At 31.3% G+C, this 25,645-nt stretch overlaps 1 protein-coding gene and 1 long non-coding RNA gene across 5 annotated transcripts in view; one reads left to right on the top strand and one right to left on the bottom strand.

Moving 5' to 3' along the window:
* Window positions 1-25,645, top strand: part of LOC107366361 (protocadherin Fat 3) — a 59,431-nt gene that overhangs the window by 5,573 nt on the left and 28,213 nt on the right. The window contains exons 3-9 of the mRNA XM_015933947.3: window positions 267-362; window positions 1,092-1,187; window positions 2,705-2,824; window positions 3,578-3,709; window positions 17,178-17,277; window positions 17,426-17,535; window positions 20,075-25,582. Coding sequence (XP_015789433.2) covers window positions 267-362; window positions 1,092-1,187; window positions 2,705-2,824; window positions 3,578-3,709; window positions 17,178-17,277; window positions 17,426-17,535; window positions 20,075-25,582 — 6,162 coding nt within the window. The remainder of the gene's footprint in view (window positions 1-266; window positions 363-1,091; window positions 1,188-2,704; window positions 2,825-3,577; window positions 3,710-17,177; window positions 17,278-17,425; window positions 17,536-20,074; window positions 25,583-25,645) is intronic.
* On the bottom strand, window positions 9,339-16,948 carry LOC107366367 (uncharacterized). Of its 4 annotated transcripts, XR_016199202.1 has the most exons (8): window positions 16,601-16,741; window positions 15,244-15,373; window positions 15,118-15,165; window positions 14,825-14,957; window positions 14,336-14,625; window positions 14,132-14,244; window positions 12,749-13,981; window positions 11,928-12,616 (listed from the first exon to the last, which is right to left on the bottom strand). It is a non-coding gene; the product is annotated as an uncharacterized LOC107366367 (long non-coding RNA). The 4 variants fall into 4 exon arrangements; XR_003083046.2 differs by lacking the exons at window positions 14,132-14,244; window positions 14,336-14,625; window positions 14,825-14,957; ... (1 more) ...; window positions 15,244-15,373; window positions 16,601-16,741 and adding exons at window positions 9,339-10,022; window positions 11,330-11,503; window positions 11,638-11,690 and having other exon boundaries at window positions 12,426-12,616; window positions 12,749-13,878; XR_001569641.3 differs by lacking the exons at window positions 11,928-12,616; window positions 12,749-13,981; window positions 14,132-14,244; window positions 14,336-14,625; window positions 15,118-15,165 and having other exon boundaries at window positions 14,811-14,957; window positions 16,601-16,948.

Raw genomic sequence — 25,645 nt, 5'->3', positions numbered from 1 at the left:
TACCAATATTGTTGTTGTAAAATTTTGTGATTTGCATTTTAATCAATAGTTGGTACTGAATCAAATTTCATTTCAATCTTTAAAATTATAATCATTTCAATAATTTCACCTTTTCCATTTCAGATGCATTCGGATCTCAAATCAATTAGATTCACCAATCAAAGATTATGGATTGAATAATGAGCTTACACATTGATGAAGATTTTGTTGCATTTGCTTTATTTTCTTGATTTTAATTCAACTTTCTATTATTTTACAATTAACAGGAAGATGCTTTCCTCCCAGTAACTGTTTATGTACAAGATGTCAACGATCATGCACCAGAATTTCAAAATGTCCCATATTATTTGGAGGTTGACGAGGTGAGTTGATTTAATGAACCTTCTAATAGCTTGTAGCATCAAATGTTCAACTTACAATAGTGTCTAAGGCAGTAAACTGACCAGTAACAAATGAATGTAAAAACAGGTGAAATTTCAGGTTCATTTTGTGGCTTTACCAGTCTTTAAGTTTGATCAAAGTGAGCTATCAATGAATGAACAGTCTGGTTCTTCAGTTTCATTGACTGTTTCAACTGAATATTACTTGTAACCTGGTCGACTCCAAACGTCAAAGATGTTTCTTTCATGATTATAACCATTTTCAACTTGTTCAGTGATCATTTTCACTTAACCTTTTCATTTTCAATAATAACTGATTGTTATCAAGTGTATAAATGAGACAAAAAAGGAGCAACAAGAAAACCCTGATGATAATGAAACATGATTTTGGTGTAGTTGACAAAAAGATAGTTGCAGCCATTGGAACAAGTGAAAACATCCAACAGTCAACATTGTCAACAATTGTTTACACTGTTGACATTTAGTTTACCTAAAAAAATATCATTTTATAACCTGAGATTTTTCTTGTCACTTTTCATTGAATCTCAATCATAATGACAAAGGTTAACCTTTTTTTGCTTAAAGATCAAACACTAGATTTTTAATGCAACTGACAAACAATCCTTGTTAATGTTTTACCTGAACATTTGATGTGATATTAAAGCTTCCTTTACCTCAACCATTAACTAATCAATATCTTTTACATTACAGCTTACACCGGTTGGATTAACCATCTTTCGTGGTATTCATGCAATTGATAAAGACAAACCAAATACTGCCAATTCCGATATAACTTATTCAATTGTGGTATGTAATGTTGGATCAAACCACAAGCAGATCACAGATCTTAATGACAACCTAATAAGCCAAGTTAGACCAAGCTAAACCAATTTCAAGTCAGTCCTGAAGAGACAAAATTTCCCGTTGACTTTCCATTGACAGCGAAAAAAATGATCCATTCAAGTTGCAAGATTTATCGATAGATAAAGATAACAAATCAGGAAATGAAGCTCACCATGTTGCACTGGAATCATCAGGAACCGAAACAGTAAATGAAGCAAAAATAATGCTTTAAATGGCTATTAACTGATGCATATTGAATACTTGGCAACAGTTTTGATATTTACATTTAAAAGCATTATTTTTGAATCGTTTTCAATTTTACTCAATGACAAGCCAAAACTGAGCTGTTTTTTTCTCGCTTATTATCGGTTGATAATTGTTATCAGCTTCAACTGTCAATATATAATCCAAAATCAATGAAACCATTACGATATTTAAATATTGACTTAAACACAATTTGAGAAACATCTTTTCTGGGTTATCGTTTTGTTCATTTGTTTCACTTAATTGTTGTCCAATAATAGTTTTAAAATTTTCATTTCCAACTAACTCAACCAATATATAAATATGTTCAAGTAGAGATAAATTTTGAGGTCAATGAATTGATAGATTTGTAAATTACTGCAATACAAATTGATAGTATTGAAAATAATGACAGTTAACTCTTAACAACAACATCTCACCATAATTAAGTAACCATATATGTTGATAATACAATGTTGATATTATTGTACTGATGCTGCTGATTAATCATGTTGCTACTTATATTTAGATATTTTATATTATTTAATAATAATAACTTGTTGAAAATAATTGTAATGAATCAACAGATCATCAACAACAATCTGATTTACAGTTGTTTGTTATCAGGTTATGAGATGAGGCCAGAAAAAACAACAACAACAATTGCATTAACAAACTTGTTCTCACAATTGAATCTTCAGTACAATCAATATCAATGTGTCAAATTGAACAAAAAATAGTTATTATTAACCATCCAAAGGCTGAGACAATAAAGATAATTGTCAAGCGACTCTAATCAAATACACGATTCAAATTAATATCAGAAGACATCCTTGGTTAACCAATTTATCAACCATTAATATTGTACAAAATATTGTTTTTGTCTAAACTGTTTCTATTCCTGGTTCATTTTCTGGTTCATTTTGGGTTTAATTTTGGTTTTAACTTGGCTTCAAATTGGTCACTTTAATGATTTAATTCGTGATATAAAATTTAACTCATCAATTGTTTGAATTGATTGTTTGCTTTATTGGTTAATGAAAACCAAAGTCTTTCAATCCTTTCCAACCTTAAAAACCCAATTTACCTTTCCATCAAATCTGGTATCATTTAGTGGTCACAATTGTCTATCATGATAATGTTGATTATTAAATGATCAAAACCTAATTTAACTCTCAGTCTACAATTCAACTAATTTTTGTCCCTTTTCAATTTCTAACCATTTTTTAATTATTCAGGGTGGAAATGAGAACAATTCATTTATATTATCTGATCCTATCGAAGGAATTCTGGTTGTCAATAAAGCTCTTGATTATGATCATGGAATACGCGAGTTCAAAATTCAAATTCAAGCCTCGGTAAGTGAACAGTTAATACCGATTGCTATCAATTTTAATCATCAGTATAACAATAACCAGCTCCTATTCATTGTCAAGTTTAATGTATAACATAAAGGGCCTTACGATTTGTCTTTATTTGTTATCCAACAAATCATCTTAATCACTATTATTATAATAAACTGATTGTCATTCATTTGAGCGGAAAAAAATATTTATCATTCAAGTTTAATCTAAAAGTCAAAATACAAATTATCTCATTTAACCGTTCATTTATTAATCATTTGCGTGTTTATTAGTTAAATCAAAAGCTCAAATATAAAATTTTCTCTCATCGCCATCTCTTGCTATTTTCATTAACCAACATAAACAGCTTTTACTTAACCATTAATATTTGCAGTTGATTGTTGGTTAGACCAAAACTGATTAACCATTTTTACAGAAAATAAACTAATAAATTGATCTATTAACTTTTGACAAGTTAATCATTAAATTGCGTGGTTTAGAGTCAAGTTTACCAGTTTGCCATCACTAGACAATCATGATTATTACCATGAACGGTTAAAATGTATTTTCTTGTTTTCCAACAATTACAATCTATTTAACCAAAGTGTTGATTAACTGTTGAAGAAGGAAATTAATTTAATGGAAAGAGATTAAGAAATGATTAAGAAATAAAAAAAGAATCAAAGAGTTAACATTGGCCTTAATACTGACCCTTTACCTTGACCATAACTTTACCAAATGACTGATCGATTCTTGTCTTTTAACCAGGATCACGGAGATCCCATTAGCTTATCCCAGGTAACAACAATGACAATCAGGATTAAAGACGCTGACGATCAGAATCCAGTTTTCACTCAAGAGGTTTACAAAGCAAGTGTTTCAGAGACACCAACAATTACGGTAAGAATTTTAATTTAAATTGTAAATTTATCACTGATTGTCATCAATGTTTAATCATCTGATGATCAATTGATCAATGGCAACCGTTACAAAAACACGGCAAAAATCAAACATCACGATCCATTTAATCGTCAATCTTTGCTCTTCTCATAAATAATGATTTACATTTAAATATTGATGTTAATCATCGCCATCACCATGATAATCATCATTAGGAAAGATTTAATGGTCGATTAGTATTTAGTGTTGACTAAACGATACTTTAAATTGTAATCAATTGATAATTTTTGACTTCAATTTTGCTTCAGACTTCACCTGATTAACATGTAAATCAATTCAGAAATGAAAGTTGATTCTATTTTTACAAATTTTTACGATTCTTCCAATTTCACCAAATTAGATTTATAACCATCAGTGATTTAGCCAATTGCTGAACATAAAAAATGTCAATGAAAGACATTTTCTGTCAACATTGCCATTCAAATTGCCTTAAATTGTAAACCCAAAAAATTGGTTATTCAACCTGATATTAGGTCTTGTCATTGCTGTTGAAAATATGATCTCATTTTTTTAACCAATACCTTGATTTGCATGATAAATAGACCTGTAAAACTGTAACCTTTCAATCGATATTTTTGTCAATCTAAATTGTGATTAAGGCCTAGATGCTAATTTTAAGATTAAATCAAAATCCAACCTTAAAATCAAATCACTCAGCCCTAAACAAATAGTTGAAAGGACAACATTTTGGTATCAATCGATGAATCGATGAATCGTTTAAAAGATGAACACTTTTATTAAACAATTAATTACTTCAATTGAAATATAAAACAATAGTTTATTGTTGAGACAATTTTTGAACCTTTGATTGTTCAATTGCATCTTGTATTGTTTAAAAGCCTTAATTTAACCAACATTTTTTTCACCAATCACTATTGTACTTAATATACCTTATTGTTTACTAATTGTTGATTCATTGTTTGCCGTTGATTCAAGACAATCAATCTTAATTCATCATCAGAGCTTTATTTCAATTTAATTTGTAAATAATTACACAAACAAACCTAAAGTATCTTAATCATAACAGTCTAGATTGAACCCAAATTTTAACCAGTTTCAATGAGAGGTCAGACAAATTGTCAAATGATACTTTTACCATTAAACCATTGAAATTGTCTCAATCCTTTTTTAGGTTTTAATAATTTGAATTATCAAGGTTTCAGATGAAATTTTGTTCAATTTAGATTCTCGCTTCTCTTCAACATCGTTTAATTGGGTCAATCAGTCAATCATCAAAGTGTTGATTAGAAGTGTAAATCTCATCATTGAACCTTGTTTACACTTAAATACATGTTATTTCAATGCAAAAACCATGTTAATCCCTCCATGACTTTGACTTTAAATTTGACCTTTTTTCCCAATTCCAAGCTCCTCTAATCGTAGTGAAAATATTTTAATCAAATTTACTTTAAGCCTTTTGAAAAAATATTATTTAATAAAAATCACTTGACATATGATTAATAAATGAATGATTAACGAGTGAATCATGGTTAAGTCCATCTTGTAACTTGTTTGTTATTTTCACATTTCAACCAGTTTTTTCAAACAACAACCAGAAACCATTGAATTCAAATTTTCAGGTTTTCACTTTTACTAGCCTTAACCAGGCCACTTTCACCCGTAAAGACGATCCTTTACAGGTTGACATTGAAACATTTTACAATCGCAAACAATATCAGAATTAAAAGTGAAATCAGAAAAGAGGGAAAAGATGATTAGCAGATGAGTTACAATTACAAGTTCAAGATGAACCATTTTTGCATTAATCAATCACCTCAAGGCTGGGAGTGTTTATAAATACTTGACCGATGATTTAAGTTGATTAGGATTAACCAGAACACAAATTTACCAAAACAAAAGGATTTACTAATAAAGCAATTAATTTTGGATCAATTAGTCTGTTTAACAATACAACCATTAAAATGGCCATAACCATAGTTAACCAGTTTTTTCAATCTAATAACCAGATTCGTGAAGGTTTACAAACCTTTGCACTTGATGTTGATGTAAATTGTAAATATGATTAAACATGGCAAGTTAACAATTCAAATTGTGAAGATGAAAGTGCAATTTAAAACATCAATTAGATTATTTTATTAAACAAAAGGTTGAATTAATGTTTTCGTACAAACTTGAAAGTCTCAATTCAAGTCTCAATTCAAGTCTCATCTCTTAATTTTTACGTTGACACCTATTTTGTTACAATCCTAATCATCATTAACAATCAACAATTTCCTTCCGTGATTAACTCATTTGTCAATTAACATTATTCCAAGTTTCCGGTTAATTAACTAGCCTTGCCCTTTAATTTTGCTTCAATTAAAAGCGTAATTGTTTGAAAATTGAAAATTAAAATTTCGAATGAAATTTTGATTCAAAATTTTGGGTTAACCAGGACTGTACAAGATGGACAACAATGTTTGATAATTGTCTTAAATCAAGAGCAACTTAATTAGCGATTAAAACCACTAAATATTACATTGATATCAATTTATCATCAATGTATAATAACATTAAACAGTTTATGGTTTAATCATTCAACCTTTTCCAATGCTAATCCAGTTACTCAGCTTTCAATCCTTTATCTTTGCTCTAGTTTTGTTCATAATCTGTTTCAACTTGAATTTACACTTTCAATACATGAGACAATTTAATTCAGTTTAATTCAATATCGCTTCAATCACAGAAAGTGAAAACCAAAAGATATTTATCAATGAAATACTTGAAATGGATGGTTCAAGTCAACCTTTGATAATTCACTTTTCAGTAAATCAGTTTACAATCATTATGTTTTTGTGATTTAATTAACCATATTAAAGTCGCTCTGATTTACCAAATGAAATTATCGAAGGTTTAACTTGATTTTTATTTCTATTGATCAGTATTTTAAGCTAAATTGAGTGATAATCACTTGAATTGTTTAGGAATTTAATTGAACCCACTCATAAGAAAAACGTAATTAGACTTGTATTGCTGTTAATTTCTGGTTAACAGTTTTGCCTCTTTTGGTGAAAAGACTTTGTCAAATTATTCAAATTGACAGTTGATTTAAATTAGTCTCACGTAATAAGACCAATAACGAGGCTGTTTGTTATTAGCTGAAAATGATTAGTATTTAATCAACTTTAATCAGCTCAAAGTCAGAATATAAAACTGAGCAGAAAAAAAATAACATTATTTTTCCTGTTAAACCGGTCAAATGATGTTTACTTGAACAGCATTTTGAACATCAGTAACAATCGTAATCATCTTGAAAATGTTAATTTACAAATAAATGGTTAACTCTAATTGTTATCATATATTTATGATCAGATTCCATTGAAATAGAGTTATGATGTTCATTTAAGGTCATTTCATCAATTGTATCACCAAATCTCAGAGTAATCATAATATTAAATGGTTTAACCTTGATTAACCAGTTTAGTCTTATCCATAAATCTGGTTATTTGCTATTAACTGGTTCAACATTCAATTGTACAATATCTTCAATTGTCCTTTTTCATTGCCATTGCTTGACATTAATGTCATAATCGTCAGTTAAATGACTATTTTGGTGAATTATAAGCTTTTTTTGAGGAAAAATGGGATTTAATGTAAAAGTTAAATTTTCAATTCAATTTGATTTTGGTGAAATAAGGTGTGAAGCTTGTTAGACAGTTTAAATTGAATCTTTCTCAAATGTTGATCGCAATTGATCCGATTTGTATAATCATTATTAGATTTAGGTTTGATTGCTTTCCATTTGAATAACATTACCATATCTAATCAACATCATTGAATCAAACTGTCAATATACATTATTTGTTGATCATCATATTGATAGGTTGATTAAATTAAAATACAAAAACCATTAAAATGATACATTTCATCGGTTGAATTTGTTTCAACCAATGTTTGTCTGTTTTCATCGAAAGACCAACTGTTGATATGAAAACGTCAATAGCTTATAGATTTCAAGGTAAATTAGAGTATCTTATGAATAATTAATCAAATGGATATTAATTTCGTTTAAGATGATTAAATTTTAAGTTGTGTATAAATGAAAAAATGAATGAGCTGTAGCGATTAACTCGATGAGATGCAAGAAACTGGGCAACACTTGATTGATAAACGTTAAATTGAGTGCAAATTAAAAGCTAACAGCTAGAAAATGAACTTGATCAGGAAGAAGATTCAGATTATTTTAATTGGTTCAATCACAGTTTCACTTTCAATTCAATCACTGATCAAAATTCAGTCTTTCAAGCAAATAGCTGATTTCCTTGAGCTATACATTGTAAAACAGGTAATTATACATATTGACTGCAAGTAACCACAATCGATTTTAACTGCTTATTTACCAAATTGTGATGGTACAGTCCAACTTAAAGATGAATATTCAACAAACTAGCAATTAAATCAGAAACATCCAATATAAAATCCAATGCAATGTATAATGGAAAAGTAGATCTGTAATCCAAATTACAGTAATCAGTGAATTCAACCAATCCAGCCAGATATTCTCGTCTCTTTTGGCTACTTGTAGTCAATCACAATTGAAGTTGTCAACAAATTAATAATTAAGAAACTGAGAAGATGAATTAAAATGTAAATTCAATTAAATAGACTTGCTTGACTAAATAGACAATTTTGCTGCAAAATGTGACTTTAATTGAAAGGTGAAACAATGGGAAACGGTTTCTCTGACAACCATTAGTAGACCGCTAAATTTGATTTGATTGACAAATTTGCATTTCCAGTTACAACTAATGACTTTGATTGTCCAGCAATTAACTTGCGGTAAATTGCAAGTTAAATATAAGCTGAGAAATTAAAATGTAACTCTTTTCATGGTTTACTAAGCTTTCATGAAACTAGTTTCATCGATTGTTGTTTCACTGATTGACAATATTTTCAATCATCTTTGTTTCTTGTTTTTAATCAAAAACCCTTTCATATAAACAATTTCAATACCTTTTCTCATCTCACATTCACTTTAATCTTCAATTTTCTCATCATTTATTAGCAAATTTTATAGTAAATGAGGAATCTCTCTTCACCAACAATTCAATTATTTTTAAATAAAATTTAATGATTATAATAATGATGATAATTCATATTTTTATGATCAACTGTCAAAGAGACTTGTTTTTCCATCACAATTGGACCCTTTTTTCTGGTTATTTAACTCCTACCGTTTGACCTTAATTTCAAATTTAATAAAGTTGCTGCTCTCACGAACAATCAATTTATCTCATTACTATTAAATTTTGGCTTCACTATTCATATTAAAATGTATTATTAGTATTTTCTGCTTACACTAATGATAATAAAATAACAAAAGATTCAAGTCAGGAAGAAAGATTTATTTTAATCAAGTTTAATGGGTAATTGAATAAATCAGCAAATCCTTCAATATTGACTAGAGCTTTTTTTAAAATGTAATACATCAATACTTGACCATCATCACCATCAACTGTTATAAAAATGACCAACAACCGCGTATGATGAAATGCAATTGAAGCTTATTACTGTCAATTGAATGGAGAAATAGTAATTGTTGAAATGATCAAACGATTACAAATTAACATTCACAGTTAAATTGATTGTTTAATTGTGCAACTCAACACTTTCAATCAATTGGTGTTTACACAAATCGACTCATTGATTAGAGCTGATGAACAGTCAAGAAGATAATCAAATTATTGAATAATTATATTGAAACACTTTGTTACAAATAAAAATAGTTACTTTGATAACAATTTTCATTTGTATTTCCAGTAAATGTTTACCAGCTACTGTGATTGCTTGTGAACCAGAAAATTTGTAAGCTCAAAAATTGATGATTACTAGAGCCAAGTGTTGGTATTCAAAAAGTGTTAACAATTTTTACAATATTATTGTTATTATTGGTAACAATTTGATAACCATCTTGAATCAATATTTGGGTTCCATCTTGATTATGTTATCTTCACCATCTTCTTCCTTATTCCGTTCGGAAAAACGTTATCCATTTCATAATAACACGAATGTTTAGCCAGAAATCGTTGAGCGTGTAAAGTCAAGCCACGCGTTTCAATGCAACAATATTATAAGACTTTGAAGGTAAAAAAGTGGCTCCAGCGATAATAGTGATGAACAGAATGAAAGAGATGACAGTTAAAGGCTATAAGGTGATGATGATGATGAAGATATTATGGCCTTAGAGGAACATTGCACTTCGTCTTTAAGATTAGCAATTTACCAAAAAATGAGGAAAAAAAACAAGAGTAACCTGAAAGAAAAGACAGAAACGTAAATATTGTAGTCAATTTAAAAAAGGATGAAAGGTGAGGGAGAGAGTTAGTGAGAGGTTATACATATAATTGGATCAAATGATGATGATAAAAAAGCTCAGGTTAAAGTTCCGGTATCGAGTTGCAACTTGGCAAAGATACAATTGCTACAGTAAACACAATTTTTGTCATTCCGTCAACAATTTAAGAGAAGAAGGAAAACAACGTTAAAAGAGTAACAAAATCTTACACTTCTTTATAATCATCATCCGGATCAACATCACCATGTAATATGAATCCATCTCACGCAATCTTTCATTACCTTGAATGTTTCATCTTTTTGTTTTCAATGAAACACTTTTCCTTTCATGTAAAATATACAACAAAATATACATTAATATTGGGTAAAAATCATCTTCATGTAATGATTAACTTAATATTTTTTCAGCTCAAATAGACACTTGTTTTACCATTGAACCCAATCATTGTCATCATTCATCTATTCACTCTTTTAACGATATTAAAGTCATTAATAACAATGATTGTATCAAGAAAATATCATTATCATTAAAACTACGTGTGCGCATTTTAATTGTAACAATTAGATTAATATATTAACAATAACTACAAAGCATTTGACTGTTTAATAATGAACAAATTAATCTACTCATGTTTTCTGTCACATTTTTAAAGATTTATAGTTGTTATTGAAGGCAAGTTTCTTCAACAATACAAATTAGCAAATTGTCTCATTTTTCAAATAACTCATCTTTTCCCTATTAAATGACAATGCAACAAGAGATTCAATTATTTGAGGTAAATAATTCAAGTTTATGGCTTTTCCCTAAATTCTGGTGATTGACTCAAGTTGAGGATGAATGAAAAGGTTGGTATTGTTCATTCAATGGTCATTATCATTTGAACATTTTAGCTAAACATTGCTAATTAACACAGCAATATCATTATCAACAGGCTCATGATCATGATTGATTCCATTAGCAAGATTCATTGCCTCAACGAGGTCAAGATAAACTTCATTTCGTTGATAATGGGCGCGGGAAGAGCGAGAAAGAGTAAAAGGTCAATTTGCTGTTTATGAGAATGAAAATGATGTACATCATGATGATCATCATTTGTTACGGAAAACATTTCCATATTCCTGTAGCTAATTTATTGAAAACATTGGCATAACTTGAATATTACAATCGTGCTAATAATTTTCACTCCTTTCTGCTTTTCTGACTAATATTATAATAATTAGGATTAGTGATGTTTTTAATTTGAGCTGAACAAAAACTGGATTTACCTGCTGTTAACAGTAAACCTTTAGTTAAATTTGATTTAGTTAAAGGAAGATGGTTTTGTTTAATAATTTCTCCTTTCTTCTTCTTCTTCTTCTCCGTCTTCAGCAATACAATTAGTGGATTGATTGTGATTTCAACTCGTTTTGTAAGGGTCATCATCATGAACACGGGTTGACCTAGAAAACAAAAGATGAAATTATTAATCTTAATTGTCAGTAAACATAAAGCACATTTGAATCATGATTTAACAAGCAATATATATTAAGCAGAACAACAAAAAAGTTAATTACAATGCTCAATTTATATTTACCAATACATCTTTTCATCCAACTGTGAGGCCTTAACAAAATTTATTTATATTGCCTGTAAAGAAATAAGAGAAAAAATTAGAATCAAAATTGTAACGTAGTTTTCACTATCTTGTTCAACCTGGAACCATTTAATCAAGTCAATGATACCGACAATGATAATTGAATCAATTGTGTTAACCTAATTGATTGGTTAACAAAAAGATATTCACTTTCAATAGTTTAACCAAAAGGATAGATCGCAATTTGAACCTAAACTTTAAAGAGTGTATTGAATTACACAGAGTGAAAATGAATTGTTGTAAGTGTTTTTAATGGACCTGGAAACAGTCAATTGTATCGATTTAATTATATTATTAATAATTGATCAACAATAACTGTGACCAATCTTGAAAATTGAAAATTGGTCATTAAGTGAGTGAACAAAATTTTCAACAGTTGATCAAGGGGAAAAGTTAATCAGCTAAATTGAAAATTTCATTCAGTAAAGGAAAATTGATCAAAGAATGTTGATTGTGTAGGTTTTTTGTGGTTTTCATGTCATTTTAAATGTCTTCAGGGGTTTCTCAATGATTATACAATTAAGTTTATGGCCAATGGTCAACTCTAAATCTGATGAAAAAGGAAAGATCATTAAAATAATGAAATTGGCATTATCATGTTTCATGTGATAAACATCTATTTTATGTGTTCAACTTTTTAACTGTGAATTTACTCTCTCAATATTGTTATTAACATGATATAATGATAGGTAAACATAAAAGTAATAATCTTAGAGAAACAATATAACCCTTTCATTATTTGTTGAAAATTTCAGTCAAATAACTGCACCATCCAGAATCAGGATATAACCTTGATTATTGGCCAAACAATAAAGCCAACAATTTATCTTGATTGATTATTCCCGGGGTTGAACAGTGTAAATATCATTGGATAAAATATTGAACTTGATTGTATTATTTTGATACATTTTTACATTTTCTGGGTAAAAAGAGAGAAAAAAGTAAGGTCAGTCAATTTTTTAGTGGCAATTTTTAGATGAATTGATTCAAATTCAACTTAATCTAATCATGCTTCCGAAGGACGAGTTACAATTTATATTTAAATACTAACCTTGACAATTCTTTGATTAAATAGTAATCCCTTCCTTGTAAGATGTATTGTCTAGACCCATGCAGTGAATTAATCTTATTTCCATTTATCAACCTGATCATTGAAAGTGTATGTTACAGTTTTACAGGCCAAAGAAAATTTGGAGGTTACCATTGGTTCCTGATTCATTTTTTCATTTCATGTTTTTTCATCGTGTTTTTGACTTGTTTTTTATGATAAAGATTGAAAGGTTTTCTCAATATCTCCATTCATGAATATGCTATTGAAGCCGATGACTTTGAATCTGTTCAGTTGACCATTCAGCGCAGTTTTTTCAATGAAATTTGATGAAATCTTTTTTCTTTCTTTGATACATCAATTGTAAAGAGTTAATTGAAACCACTTCGAGGTCAAACTTTGATTATTCAACTCCGGCATTTGGTACCATTTACTTTGATCCCAATATTGTGAGTCTCCTTTGACACAAACCAACTTGTATAATGAGCCAAATTTGTCAAATTTGTTGATGATGTTTATTATTATGATTATGGTGATGTAAGTAAGACATGAGTGATGTGATTGATGTTGATGGCGAGGCTTTCTCTTGTGATGAACGTTTTTGCATCATGAAAGCCTTTAGTTTGTAGTCCTTAAATTAACAGTTTTCACGAATTAATGATGAAATAATTGAAAATCTTGATGCATGTTGGAAAATGTTTTGTAATTTTCGTTATTGGTCATGATGAGAGGATGATGAAAGTGGCGATTCTTGATTATTTGAATCTTCAGATTTGCTCAACCAGAAAACAGGATCTATGAAGATGCCTATTATTGTCAAAGTTGATGTAATCAGATTGATTGAATGAGCCAACCATTTTCAATAGAAATATTAAATATTCAGGTTTCAAAAATTGTTCGCTACCATGTTTTCCACTCTTTCACCAATCTCTTTTTTTTGCAATTGAAAAACATCAAGTGAAATTATTTCCAAAAGTGGACAAATAGTCAGGTCAGTAAGCTGATAATGAGAGGGCGTGTTGATGCTGGCAGCAATAACTTTTCAATTCTGTACTTTTAGATTGAGCTTTGGTGCTATTATTAACCGGTTAAACTGTTTATTATTACTACCAGCAGCCTTTGAGCAACACAGATCATGATGATAATAGCGTTGTTGCTGTTAATAGTTAAAGGTACCAACAAATAATGATAATAATAATCGAAATCATGATAATAGAAACAAGATGATGATGACAACTGTAATGAATAGAAAATAAGAAACATAAAAGAGTTAACACGAGTTAGAACTAAATCAAATCAATAACAATCAGATAGAAATGTTTGTAAAACATTTTTTTGTAAGATTACGATCGACAAGTCTGCTGCAAGTGTAAATGATTGACTAACCTTTTAAAATGGTTCCTTGTCAACTCTGAATTATAACAACAAGTGAAGAGTTAACCAGCAACATTTAGATTATTAGAATGGCCCAATTTAAAATTATTGATTCACAGTTGGTCCTGTTGATACAAAATAGATAAATAAATGTGCAAAGGAGAGATGAAAGAGTGTCAATATTGTTGTTAACCTTTAAATTACACTTCAACCAACCTTCAGGCTTCAATTGTTTATTTTTATCTTCAGTAATCATCTTCTTCTGGCCATCATCTTCATCACTCATTTTGTAACATCTTGCGATAAGTATCATTCACGTTAGATTTCAAAGTTATCAAAAAATTCCTTCTCCGCAGTAGGTTATGTTTGGTGCAAATTATTCTCACAGTTTTGGTCCATTGTAAGGAGAGAAAGAGAATCAATTACTCGAAAGTTAACCAGAAAAAAATATTATCAAGTTCAGTGATGATGATAATGGTGCTACTCCTTAAATGAGCAGCACAGCACTGAAAAGAAATGAAAAAAATACAAATTAGATACTCTCGATTATTACATTGCATCGATGAACATAATGAAAATGAACTTTTTTGTACGAATTATTTTTTCTATCAATAACCTGCTTTGTGTCCATTGGAAACAGTGTTTAGGTCAGTTAAGGTCAATAAAAATATTTCCGTTATTTACTCATTAGAATCAGCATCTCACTCTTATAAATGGTGACCATAGCAAATCCATTTGATTAGGTTATTAGCATCGTTCACTTGTGACTTCATAACAATGAAATATTTAACCATTCTTGTAGCCTTGACTGAATTAAGACTCATGAGATTCAATTGTCCTAGAAAATCAGAAAAAAATGAAATTAATAACGAGCTAAAATAATGAATTTATAAAATGAAAATAAAGGTAATGCTCAGTTAGTGGAGAAAGTGAAACGTGGGATTGAGAAAATTTTCAACGACAAAATTTAATGCAAACAATTTAATTTAGTTACGAACTAAATTAAATGATGAAAGACGATGGTTAAGGTGCATGAAAGGAGACTCCTGGGTTGACCGAAAAAAAACAGAATAACAAATACGAATTAAGATAATTTGATAGATGGGATTCAAAACGATTTTTACCTTTAAAGATCAACAATTTAGGTTTTACCTCGATAGCTACTTTACCCATCCTTGATCTCATCACTATCATGTTTTGTCAACTGGGTCGAGCTCTGATTGTTTGGCCGTTTTGAATGACAAGAGAAAGAAACTGGAAAAAAAAGAAAGTTGAAAATTTAGAAGAGTTGAGATAAAACTTAATCTTGACCAGAAAGTAAAAGGTTAAGTGACGATAAAAATCTTGAAAAGTAAAGTGGTCAAAAAGTATTTACTTATTAATACTTTGTTCAAATTTGAAATTTTCCTTCAAAAAATTACACGAATTTCTCGTTTAATCGCAAGATTATCTCTAATGCACCTTCAGATTATCCATCAAAAATTAATAGCCGGTTGAAATTGAAAGTTTAAGTTGACACTTGTAATCATCATGGCCGCAATAAAGCTCAATCGGTAAATCAACCCAAAAGAGATAAAGTAACGTCTTTTTGTTATTGTAATATCAGACGTTTGATAACAAAAGAGCGACCCGCCAATTGAAAAGCTAATCAAATGGTTTGTTAACAGACAATGACAAAAAGGTTACATCTCAAAAGATACTTTTTTTCAAATATCCTTGAATAAGATCCTGGATTTCTGGAAATTACAGTGAAATAATCTGATAAAACCATGCAAACAAAGGATTAGAATTTTTTAAGCAAAAAAATTAGCATCTACAATGTAAACAGAATCAATCAATATTCTTAAGGAAACAATTAGAGCAACAATTAATCAGCTAATTTATCCAACTAATGAAGGCAATAAACTGTAATAAGATACGAACTGTAGTGATTAATTGTTGCAATAGAAATTTGTTAAGTTAATAAATCAAATGGGAAACAATTTATCAATAATTTAAAATGGGAAACAACACAATTTGGTTAACCTTTCATGCTGACCAAGATTGATTTTGTTGCCACCAAAATCGTGCTCAAGTGGGAAAAAAATGGTTGAAAGTTTGAAGCAGACGATCATGAAGATGGCGTTTTTGCATACAAAATTGAATGAATCTTTTTTTTTCTCTCACACATTTATATTGAATGATAAAAATCAAATCTGATAAAATAGAGTAATCTTTGTTATTGTCTAATCAATTGAATTTCCGAGTTTAATCAAGCAACAATCAGGAAGAGTGACCAAAACATACACAATAATAATGTTAATAATGATAATAGTAATATCAAGGGCGGAACAATTGAATAAGATGATGGTGATGATGATGAAGAGGAAAAAAGGTTAAAAACTTGATTGAAATCAAAATTTTCTTGGCGAAAGTGATGGATAAATGTTACCTCAAAAGTGTTTGTATGCGAGTAGAAGAGTAGATTAATTGATTACTTACCCAATTTATTATCTGGTTCATTCAAATCGATTTATTGGTGGTGGTGATGATGATGGTGAAACAGTTTTAGAGAAATTAAATTAGCAGAAGATGTTTGAAAGAAGAAAATTGAAACGATGAAAATAATGAAAAGTAAAAATAAAAGCTCAATCAAATTACTGATCCAACCAGAGTCACGAGAGGTAATCAAAAGAAATCAATTTACACACAATAAATATCAATTGTATTGAATCTTTAACCGCACACAAAATGTTCGTGATTACATTAGATCAAAGTTTCACTGAGAATTGAAGTTAATTAAATTAAATACAATGAAACCCAGGAATCAAAATTAGTGAAGATATTTTAGTTTGACGGTTACAATAAGAGACAATGAATCAGAAGTTAATACAAAGCTCATTGGTTAAAATTTTTCAAAATTAGTCAGACTTTCAATGGCGGTTCTTTCGTAAAATTTAGTCACAAGATCCAAGTTTTTAACGGTTTTTTGCATCAATTATAAACAATCAGTAAATTAAACTTTATTAACTTATTGCTGTTGATTATTTACTGATATTTAAATTTTTATTTTAAACAGGGACAGAGGATACGAGAAAAAGTAATAGTTGATCCGGTGGTTCATGCTTTTGATTTGGATCAGGGAATCAATGCAAGACTTCGGTACAACATTATTCTTGGTGAGTAAAAATAGCTTTATTTCAACTGATTTTTTCGCTTCTTGAATTAATTATTGAACACTTTTCTCATTTCATATCCTTTGATAATGATTTATTTTCAATTAATTTATTTTCTATCTTCTCTTCTTTTCACCACTAACTTCAACAGGCAATGAAGGTGGATTTTTTGAGATGCACGATCAAACAGGTGAACTGTTTCTTGTCCGAGAAATTGATTTGGAATCTTTACCCAATTCTGTTCTTACTCTTCAAATTCAGGTATGATTAGGAGGTTATCAGGTTATCGATGGTTATAAAATTTATTGTAAATGTGTGTAAAGCCATGATAAATAGATGGTTACTTTAGCGTGTCTATCACTTGACCATTGTTGTCATAGCTGGTAAACTTATCCAACAAGCTGACATCATTATCATACAATTTCAAATTAAATTGGTATTTAGTACCTGATTTACTCGGATGACAGCTGCAAACATGTCCTGATGGAGCTTAAAATTTCCTGAAGTTGCTGATAATATATCCAAGAGTTGTTTAATCTTCAAAATTTTGAGTACATTTCAACAAGTCTGAATGACTTTTTCACCCTGCTATTGCCTTTTTTATTTGGTGGATTCAAGCCTAATCAACGATCAAATTGTCAACCATTTAACCTTATCGATACTCCACAATTGGAGATTGAAAGCACCTAAGGTTACTTCAAGATTTGTAAACCTCTTCAATATTTCAATTTGCTAACAAACTTTTACCAATTTGTCTTGATCCAGGTTGAACTAGTTTTTGATTTAGCTAATCCAAGTATCCTTTTCAAAAGATTAATCATGATTGTTCAATCATGAAATGAGCAAGTTAGCAAGAAGTGCAACATTTATTATCACAGATACAATTGATGGCTGAGTAAAGCAACGAATCATGGTATAATCCTTAAATACGGAAAACATCAATTCACATCATCATCGAAAGCTAAATACCCGGAGCAAAATTGTGCTGACAAAATGTGACCCAATGGAAAAGTGATTGAATTGAAACAGCTGAAGGCTATAGATTTTGAATGGATAACAAAAAGGGAAAACTCATAACCATTAAATGAAGACTCAGAGCGAAAGAACGGAATCAACCTTCTTCACTTAAAATGGACCAAATTATATTGTTTTTAATATAGCAACATCAACGGGAAAAATTGAAACTTACACTCACACACCACAAATGGACTGTTTGGAATGAGAATGATGGGAACCGATAAAACCAGGAATGTGGGTTTCAATGGATCACATTTTTTCAATAATTTTCATAATCAAGTGAAAATGTTTTGGTTACATGAAATTCAGCTTTTACCACACAAAACACCCTTGAGGTCATACAAAGTTGGTTCAATTGATCAATTGAAACATTCCATTTTTGCTGCTCTTCATTTCATCGTTGTCCTTGTTTCATGATTGTACAAATTTCCCTGAGTCTGGTGGCTACGAGAAAAGAAATGTTGATTGAAAAAAAAAACGAAGAAGAAGAAGGAGAAAGTTCGTTAAACCATGAAGCAGATATTTTTATCGACATTTACATTCAGCTATTTTAATATCAATCAATTAGCAGCTCATTTTATAATTATTCAACGCTGATGATGTCGACTAAGTGTTGCTTAATTACGTTTGGTTCTATGTGTACAGTTGTGCTTGCACCCTCCTCTATTGTATCTGGAAATACAATAAAAATTGGTTTGTAAAGATTTTACAATCAAATCAACGTTTGATTGAACGATCTAGTTGTTGGACAATTACTAAAATGGCAAGATTGACATTACCTTATATCCGGAGCAATATCACAATAGAAATGAAAGTATTCACTTGAAAGTACAGCACTATTCAACTCTTACAATCAAAATAATGGACCACTTTCATTTACTTCATCAACATCAATTTTCTTTTGAATATCAACTTGTTTTCCATTTCTTGACTTTGGACAATCAAACCATCATTTTGTGTGTGTTTTTTTCCTTCATAATCAAACCAATATGCTGTTGTTGTTTACCTCTACACTTTCATTAACTGTTATGCCACTCATGTTGGTTGAACTTGATTTTTTTGTGCGCCTCAACATTCAATTCCTACGCATCCGAAGATAACAGCAAACTGAATTGTCTCAATGTCCAACAACCACAACAAACAGTTTAACAAGTACAAAGGTTTACTTGTATTACCATTTCGGTCGTCGACTGACATTAAAAAGTGAAAGGACGATGCCAAGTAGAAAGGCAGCGATGAAAAGTGAAGGTCACTATTTGATACAATTTAGCGACCCACGTTTTGATTACACTCAAGAGACTAATTTTACTGTAAACTCATGCAACATCATATTTAATCCAAATTACCTGATACATCATTAATCACTTGGACTATTTAGCATTCACTTTCACCCATTTCAAACGATTAACTTGAAAAGCACCTTGAAATTGTGATACCACAGAAACAGTAAATTACCTGAATATGATATTAGTCCAAAAATGTTGATTGTTTCAGTTTCTCATGAAAAAACTGAAACATATTCATAAAAGGATGCCAACAACGCCTACTTGATTGAAACACTTTTTAAGCGGACAAGCACGACTTGATCATTCATATATTCATTAGTTGATCATTGTGATAATGATAATTATATTAAACTCTATCTTTAACATCTAGACATGGTTTTCACACGCATTTACCTGACAAAAAGAAGCAAAATTATTAACCACATTTTTTGTGCATATTAATGAATTGTAATTGTTACTAATATTCTGTTCTTTCTTTTCAATTTTTTTCATCACAGGCAACCCAAGTTGACAATCCATTAAGACAAGCACTTTCTCGTGTTGATGTTTTTGTTAAAGACATTAATGATAATAGCCCTGAATTTGAATATGACATGTACAACATTACGGTCATGGAAAATCTTCCTCCTGGATTTACTGTTCTTCAGGTTTATGCAGTTGATGCTGATAAAGGTGAAAATGCCGAGTTTAAATATGTTCTTCACGATGATTCAGATGGCTTTCAAATTGATTCAACGACTGGTTGGATTAGCGTTAAAGATCCAGCTAAATTGGACCGGGAAACACAATCAAAAATTCAAATGAAAGTTACAGCCATTGAGAGGAAACCCAATGTTAACCCAGATGCTGCTAAACAAGGTCCACAAACAACCGTCGAGATTAACCTTTTAGATGCCAATGACAATAATCCACAATTTTTCCCATCCAACATTTACAATTTCAATGTTTTGGAAACTGCACCAGCAAAAACTATTTTAGGATCCATATTTGCTCATGATAATGATTTAGCTGAAAACGGACAAGTTGTTTACTTTAAACAAAATGATTCTCTTTCTCAAAGAGTTCCATTTGATGTTTATCCTGGAAATGGTTCGATTTATGTTTTGGATTCCTTTTTGGCTTTAAACAAGAAACAAGAGAGTTACACTTTTTTCGTGATTGCCTCTGATTCAGCTAAAATTGCTTTTGAACGTCGTACCTCTGTAGCTGTCATTCGTATCAATGTTACCGATATCAACAATTCAGTCCCTGAATTTATTGGTGCACCTTATGAAGCCTATGTTGGTGAAAGTCTTCCTGAAGGAGCTTATGTTACTCAAGTTTTGGCTCGTGATGCTGATTCAATCAATGATGTTCTCGAGTATTCCATTATTGCTGGTAATGATGATAAATTGTTCTTCATTGATTCAAGGAATGGTAAAATTTTAACCTCGGCTGTTCTTGATTATGAAAAGAAACAAAGTTATGATTTATTGATTCAAGTTTCCGATGGTATCAATACAGCTGTTGCTCCAATATTGGTTCATGTTGTTGACATTAACGATCAATCTCCTGTTTTTGCTCATAATTTTTACAATTTCTCGGTTGTTGAAGAGCTTAGTGGAAACGATACCGTTGGCACTGTTCTTGCTTTAGATCGAGATTCAGGTAAAAATGGTCAAATACGATACAGTTTGGTGGGTGATCAAGCAAACAATGCTTTCATTATCGATCCATTTAATGGAGCCATTAGAACTAGACGTCGATTGGACAGAGAAACTGAATCAACTGTAGATTTTGTTGTCATCGCATTTGATGGTGGAATACCTCAGCTCAGTGGAACAACCAATGTTCAAGTTAAAATTGAAGATATTAACGACAACCCGCCTTTCTTTGAGAAAGAAACTTATGAAGTCGAAGTACCAGAAGAAGTTGAACCACCTTATGATGTCGCTCGAATCACAGCCTCCGACAAAGATTATGGTGATAACGCAGTCATTAAATACCTCATTTTAGCTGGAAATGAAGATAAATCATTTGCCATAAATCCTGACACGGGTTTGATATCAACCACAGAAAAGCTCAATTATGAACGTAAAACAGAACACATTCTTCATGTTGCTGCTCGTAATCTTCGTCCATTCCAAGGTCCTCAAGCAGCATCTATTGTTAATCCTGCGGTTCAAGTAATAATCAAAGTAAAAGATATCAATGATGAGTTGGTTGTTTTCGATCAACAGTCTTACCATTTCAAGATTGTTGAAAACATGGCTCCTAATCAAATGATAGGACAACTGAATGCAACAAATCCAAGAAGAAGTGGTTCTGAACAAGATATCATCTATTGGCTCAGCGAAGATCGATCTAAGAAACCAAAATTCAAAGTAATCCCTAAAACTGGAGAAATCTTTTTAATGGAAACTGTTGATCGTGATCCTCCAGCCTCTGAGCATTCTTTTAAACTAAGAGCTTATGCCCGTGATTCCCTATCTATTAACACATTTAACACGAGTGTACCTGTTATCATTGATGTACTCGATGTAAATGACAATGCTCCAAGTTTTGACGAAGAAAGGTACATGTTAGAATTGCCCGAAAGTCTTCCCCCAGGAACAATTTTCCCGTCATTTTTCAAAGCTAGAGATATTGATGCTGGATTAAATGGTAAAATAGTGAGCTATCATTTGAATGGAAGTGACTCTGAATTAGCAATGTTCCGAATCGACAATAAAACTGGAACAATCAGTTTAGGTGGTTCATTAGATTTTGAGACTCAAGCAACCCACGAGTTTGTCGTTATTGCTCTAGATGGTGGTGACCCTCCAAACATTGGCTCTGCCACTGTAGTAATTGGTGTTACAAACATTAATGAACATTCACCGAAATTTGTTGGACTTCCTTATGAATTCTGGGTCCAAGAAAATGCACAAGAAGGTACTTCTGTTGGTCAAGTTAAAGCAACTGATGAAGATGGAAACAACATTGTTTTTTCAATAACTGATGGTGACACTGATTACTTTACCATTGAAGAGACGACTGGACGAATCTTTGTTCGTAAAGGTCTTGCATCACGAACGCAATATACCTTTGTTGCTCGAGCAACAGACGACGGTTTACCAACAAACTATTCACTTGGAGTACAGGTTAAAGTGCTTGTTAAAGAGGCTAATGATTTTCCACCAGTGTTTACATCCAATTCTTACAGAGGTCGAGTTATTGAAAAACAAGAGTCAAACAAGGTTATTGTTAAAGTTGAAGCATTGGACAAAGATTTACAAAACAATACTATAACTTATTCAATTGCTTCAGGCAATGAACAGGGAATCTTTTTTATTGATAGAATGACTGGAGAAATTCGAGTCATGGCTGGCTTGGGATCAAAAATTGATTATGATAAACAAAAACAATTTACTTTACTAGTTCAAGCAACAGATTCTCATAAGACACCACTTTTTGGATTAACTATGGTCACTATTGATGTAGTTGACGTTAATGATCACCCTCCGATGTTTAGTAAAATGGCATATTCTGCATCACTTCCTGAAAATCTTCCAGCTGGCCATTGTTTCTTGAAAATTGAAGCAACTTCTGGTGACTCTGTTGATAAGATTAAATACATGCTAGCAGAAACTAAAGATTCAAATGCATTTGGAATAAATGGAAACACTGGTGACATTTGTACTAAAAAAGTGTTGGACCGAGAGACTCAAGATAAATATGAGTTTACAATTGTTGCATCTGATGGAAAATATGAATCTTTTGTACCTGTCAATATTGAAATGTTGGACGAAAACGATAATCCTCCTCGATTCGAATCTGAATCTTATTTAGTTTCAATTCCATATGATGCTCCTCCAGGACGTTCAGTTATTCAAGTATCCGCAACTGATCCTGATTTAGCAAACAATGGTGATGTAACATATTGGATTAAAAACACGCATGGAATGTTTGAAATTGATGCTAAAACTGGTTTGGTTCGCCTTGCTGCTCGTCTTCCAAACGATCGACAAAATTCAACCTTTGAAATGGAAGTTTTTGCTCAAGATCATGGTGTTACACCCAATATTGGCAAAGCAATGTTAATTGTCCGTGCTTCAAACACCCAAAATCATCCACCTAAATTTGAACGTTTCTCATATCTAGTGGCTGTCGATGAAAACATCTCTGGTGTACCGTTATTAAAGGTAACAGCTATTGACCCTGATCCAGGTAAAGCTGGTAAAGTTCATTATAAAATTGTCAAGTCTACAAAGCCCGATGTTTTCCGTATTGATCGTAACTCGGGTCGAGTGTTGTTGGAACAACCATTGGATTATGAAGAAACTAAATATTTAGAGATTATGGTTGAAGCAAGAGATGAAGCTCGAGAACCTCAATTTAGTACAGCAGTGGTTCAGGTTGTTGTCAATGATGTTAATGATAATCCACCACAAATACTTTCAATGCCTCGGATCCTTCGTGTTCCCCAATCAACTTCACCTAACAATGAAGTAATTTACACTGTTAGGTCTATCGATGCTGATTCAGAAAGAAATGGTAACAATTTAGTCAATTATGATATTTCTCCACCATCAGCATTTTTCGCCATCAATCCAACAACAGGTCAAATATTTGCAACTCAACCATTAACACCAATAACTGAGGTTCTTAAAATTGTTGCCACTGACAAAGCCACTACCGGTTCATTGTCAACTTCACGCGAGTTGAGAATTGACGTTTACAGAGATTCAATTGAAGAACCAACTCCAGTTTTCACTTCTGTTCAATACTTTGTTCAAAGTGATACCGTAATAGAAGCTGGTGCTTCAGTTTTAACCCCACGAGCAACAACACCCAATGGAGCTCCCATTTGGTATAATATTACATCTCAAGAAACGGGTAAATATAAACGTTTCGCCATTGATCATGACACTGGAAGAGTAACAACAACAACCAAAATTGATCCATCGGATCCAAGCTTGAAGCAATTGGTTTATCACTTTATTGTCACAGCTCATAACAGGAAAGAACCATTACATTATTCAGAAGCTGGTGTTGTCATTAAATTGTCCGACGCTAATTTCCGTTGCCCTAAATTCCCATTCACTCAATATTATGCTTCAATTTCGGAAAACTCTCAGGTTGATACAACTGTATTACCAAACTTGTTGGTGGAAGATGTTGAGAAAATGTCTGGATCTAGATTGGATTATCAAATAACCGAAGATGATTCCAATGATAATTTCTATGTTGATGTTCATCATGGTGGAGTCGGAGCTTCAGCTAATGTTTCCTTACGAGTGAAGAAACCTTTAGATAGAGATTCAATGCCCAAATTTTTACAAGGAATTTATACACTAACAGTAACAGCTGCTAACCATCGTTGTTCGACTAGTACTCGAATTAAAATCATGGTTGAAGATGTTAATGATAACAATCCAGTTTTTACCACAACTGATTACACAGTTGAACTACGTGAAAATACACCAATAGGTCACGTTGTCACAACAGTATCAGCATCAGACAAGGACGAGATTGACCGAAACAAGTTGAGATACCACATAATTGAAGGGAATGAAGATGAAGCTTTTGACATGGAAGAAGAAACCGGAGTTATTACTGTGAAAATTGTTCCAGATCGTGAACGACTTCCAGCTTATGTACTTCGAGTTGTTGCCGTTGATGCAGCCAACAACACTGGTTGGTCTAATATTCATGTAACAGTTTTAGATGAAAATGATTGGACACCGACTTTCTTGAATGAAACTTTCCTCATGAATGTAACCGAAGGACCAACATCAATTGGAACTCGTCTCAGATTGCCTGTCGTTGATTATGATGATGGCATTAATAGAGAAATGGAAGTTTACATTGTTGATGGTAATGCTGATGGTGAATTTAGATTAGATGTTGATGAAGGTGGACCTTTACTGACCATAATATCTGAACTTGACCGTGAAAAATACAAGGTAGAAGGATCAGCTCTTCACCTTGTCTCCATTGCTGCCAAAGATAGAGGTAATCCACCAAGAATTGGAACAACAAGGGTATGTTTCAAGATTAATATTCATTGACAGCAAATGAAAATATATCGTCATATTAATCGATTT

Source organism: Tetranychus urticae, chromosome 2, assembly GCF_039701765.1.
Source record: "Tetranychus urticae isolate SD_2017Ah chromosome 2, NJAU_TeUrti_SD_1.0, whole genome shotgun sequence".
Taxonomy (NCBI): domain Eukaryota; kingdom Metazoa; phylum Arthropoda; class Arachnida; order Trombidiformes; family Tetranychidae; genus Tetranychus; species Tetranychus urticae.
The sequence above is the reverse complement of the archived record's forward strand: the minus strand, read 5'-3'. Positions and strand labels throughout refer to the sequence as shown.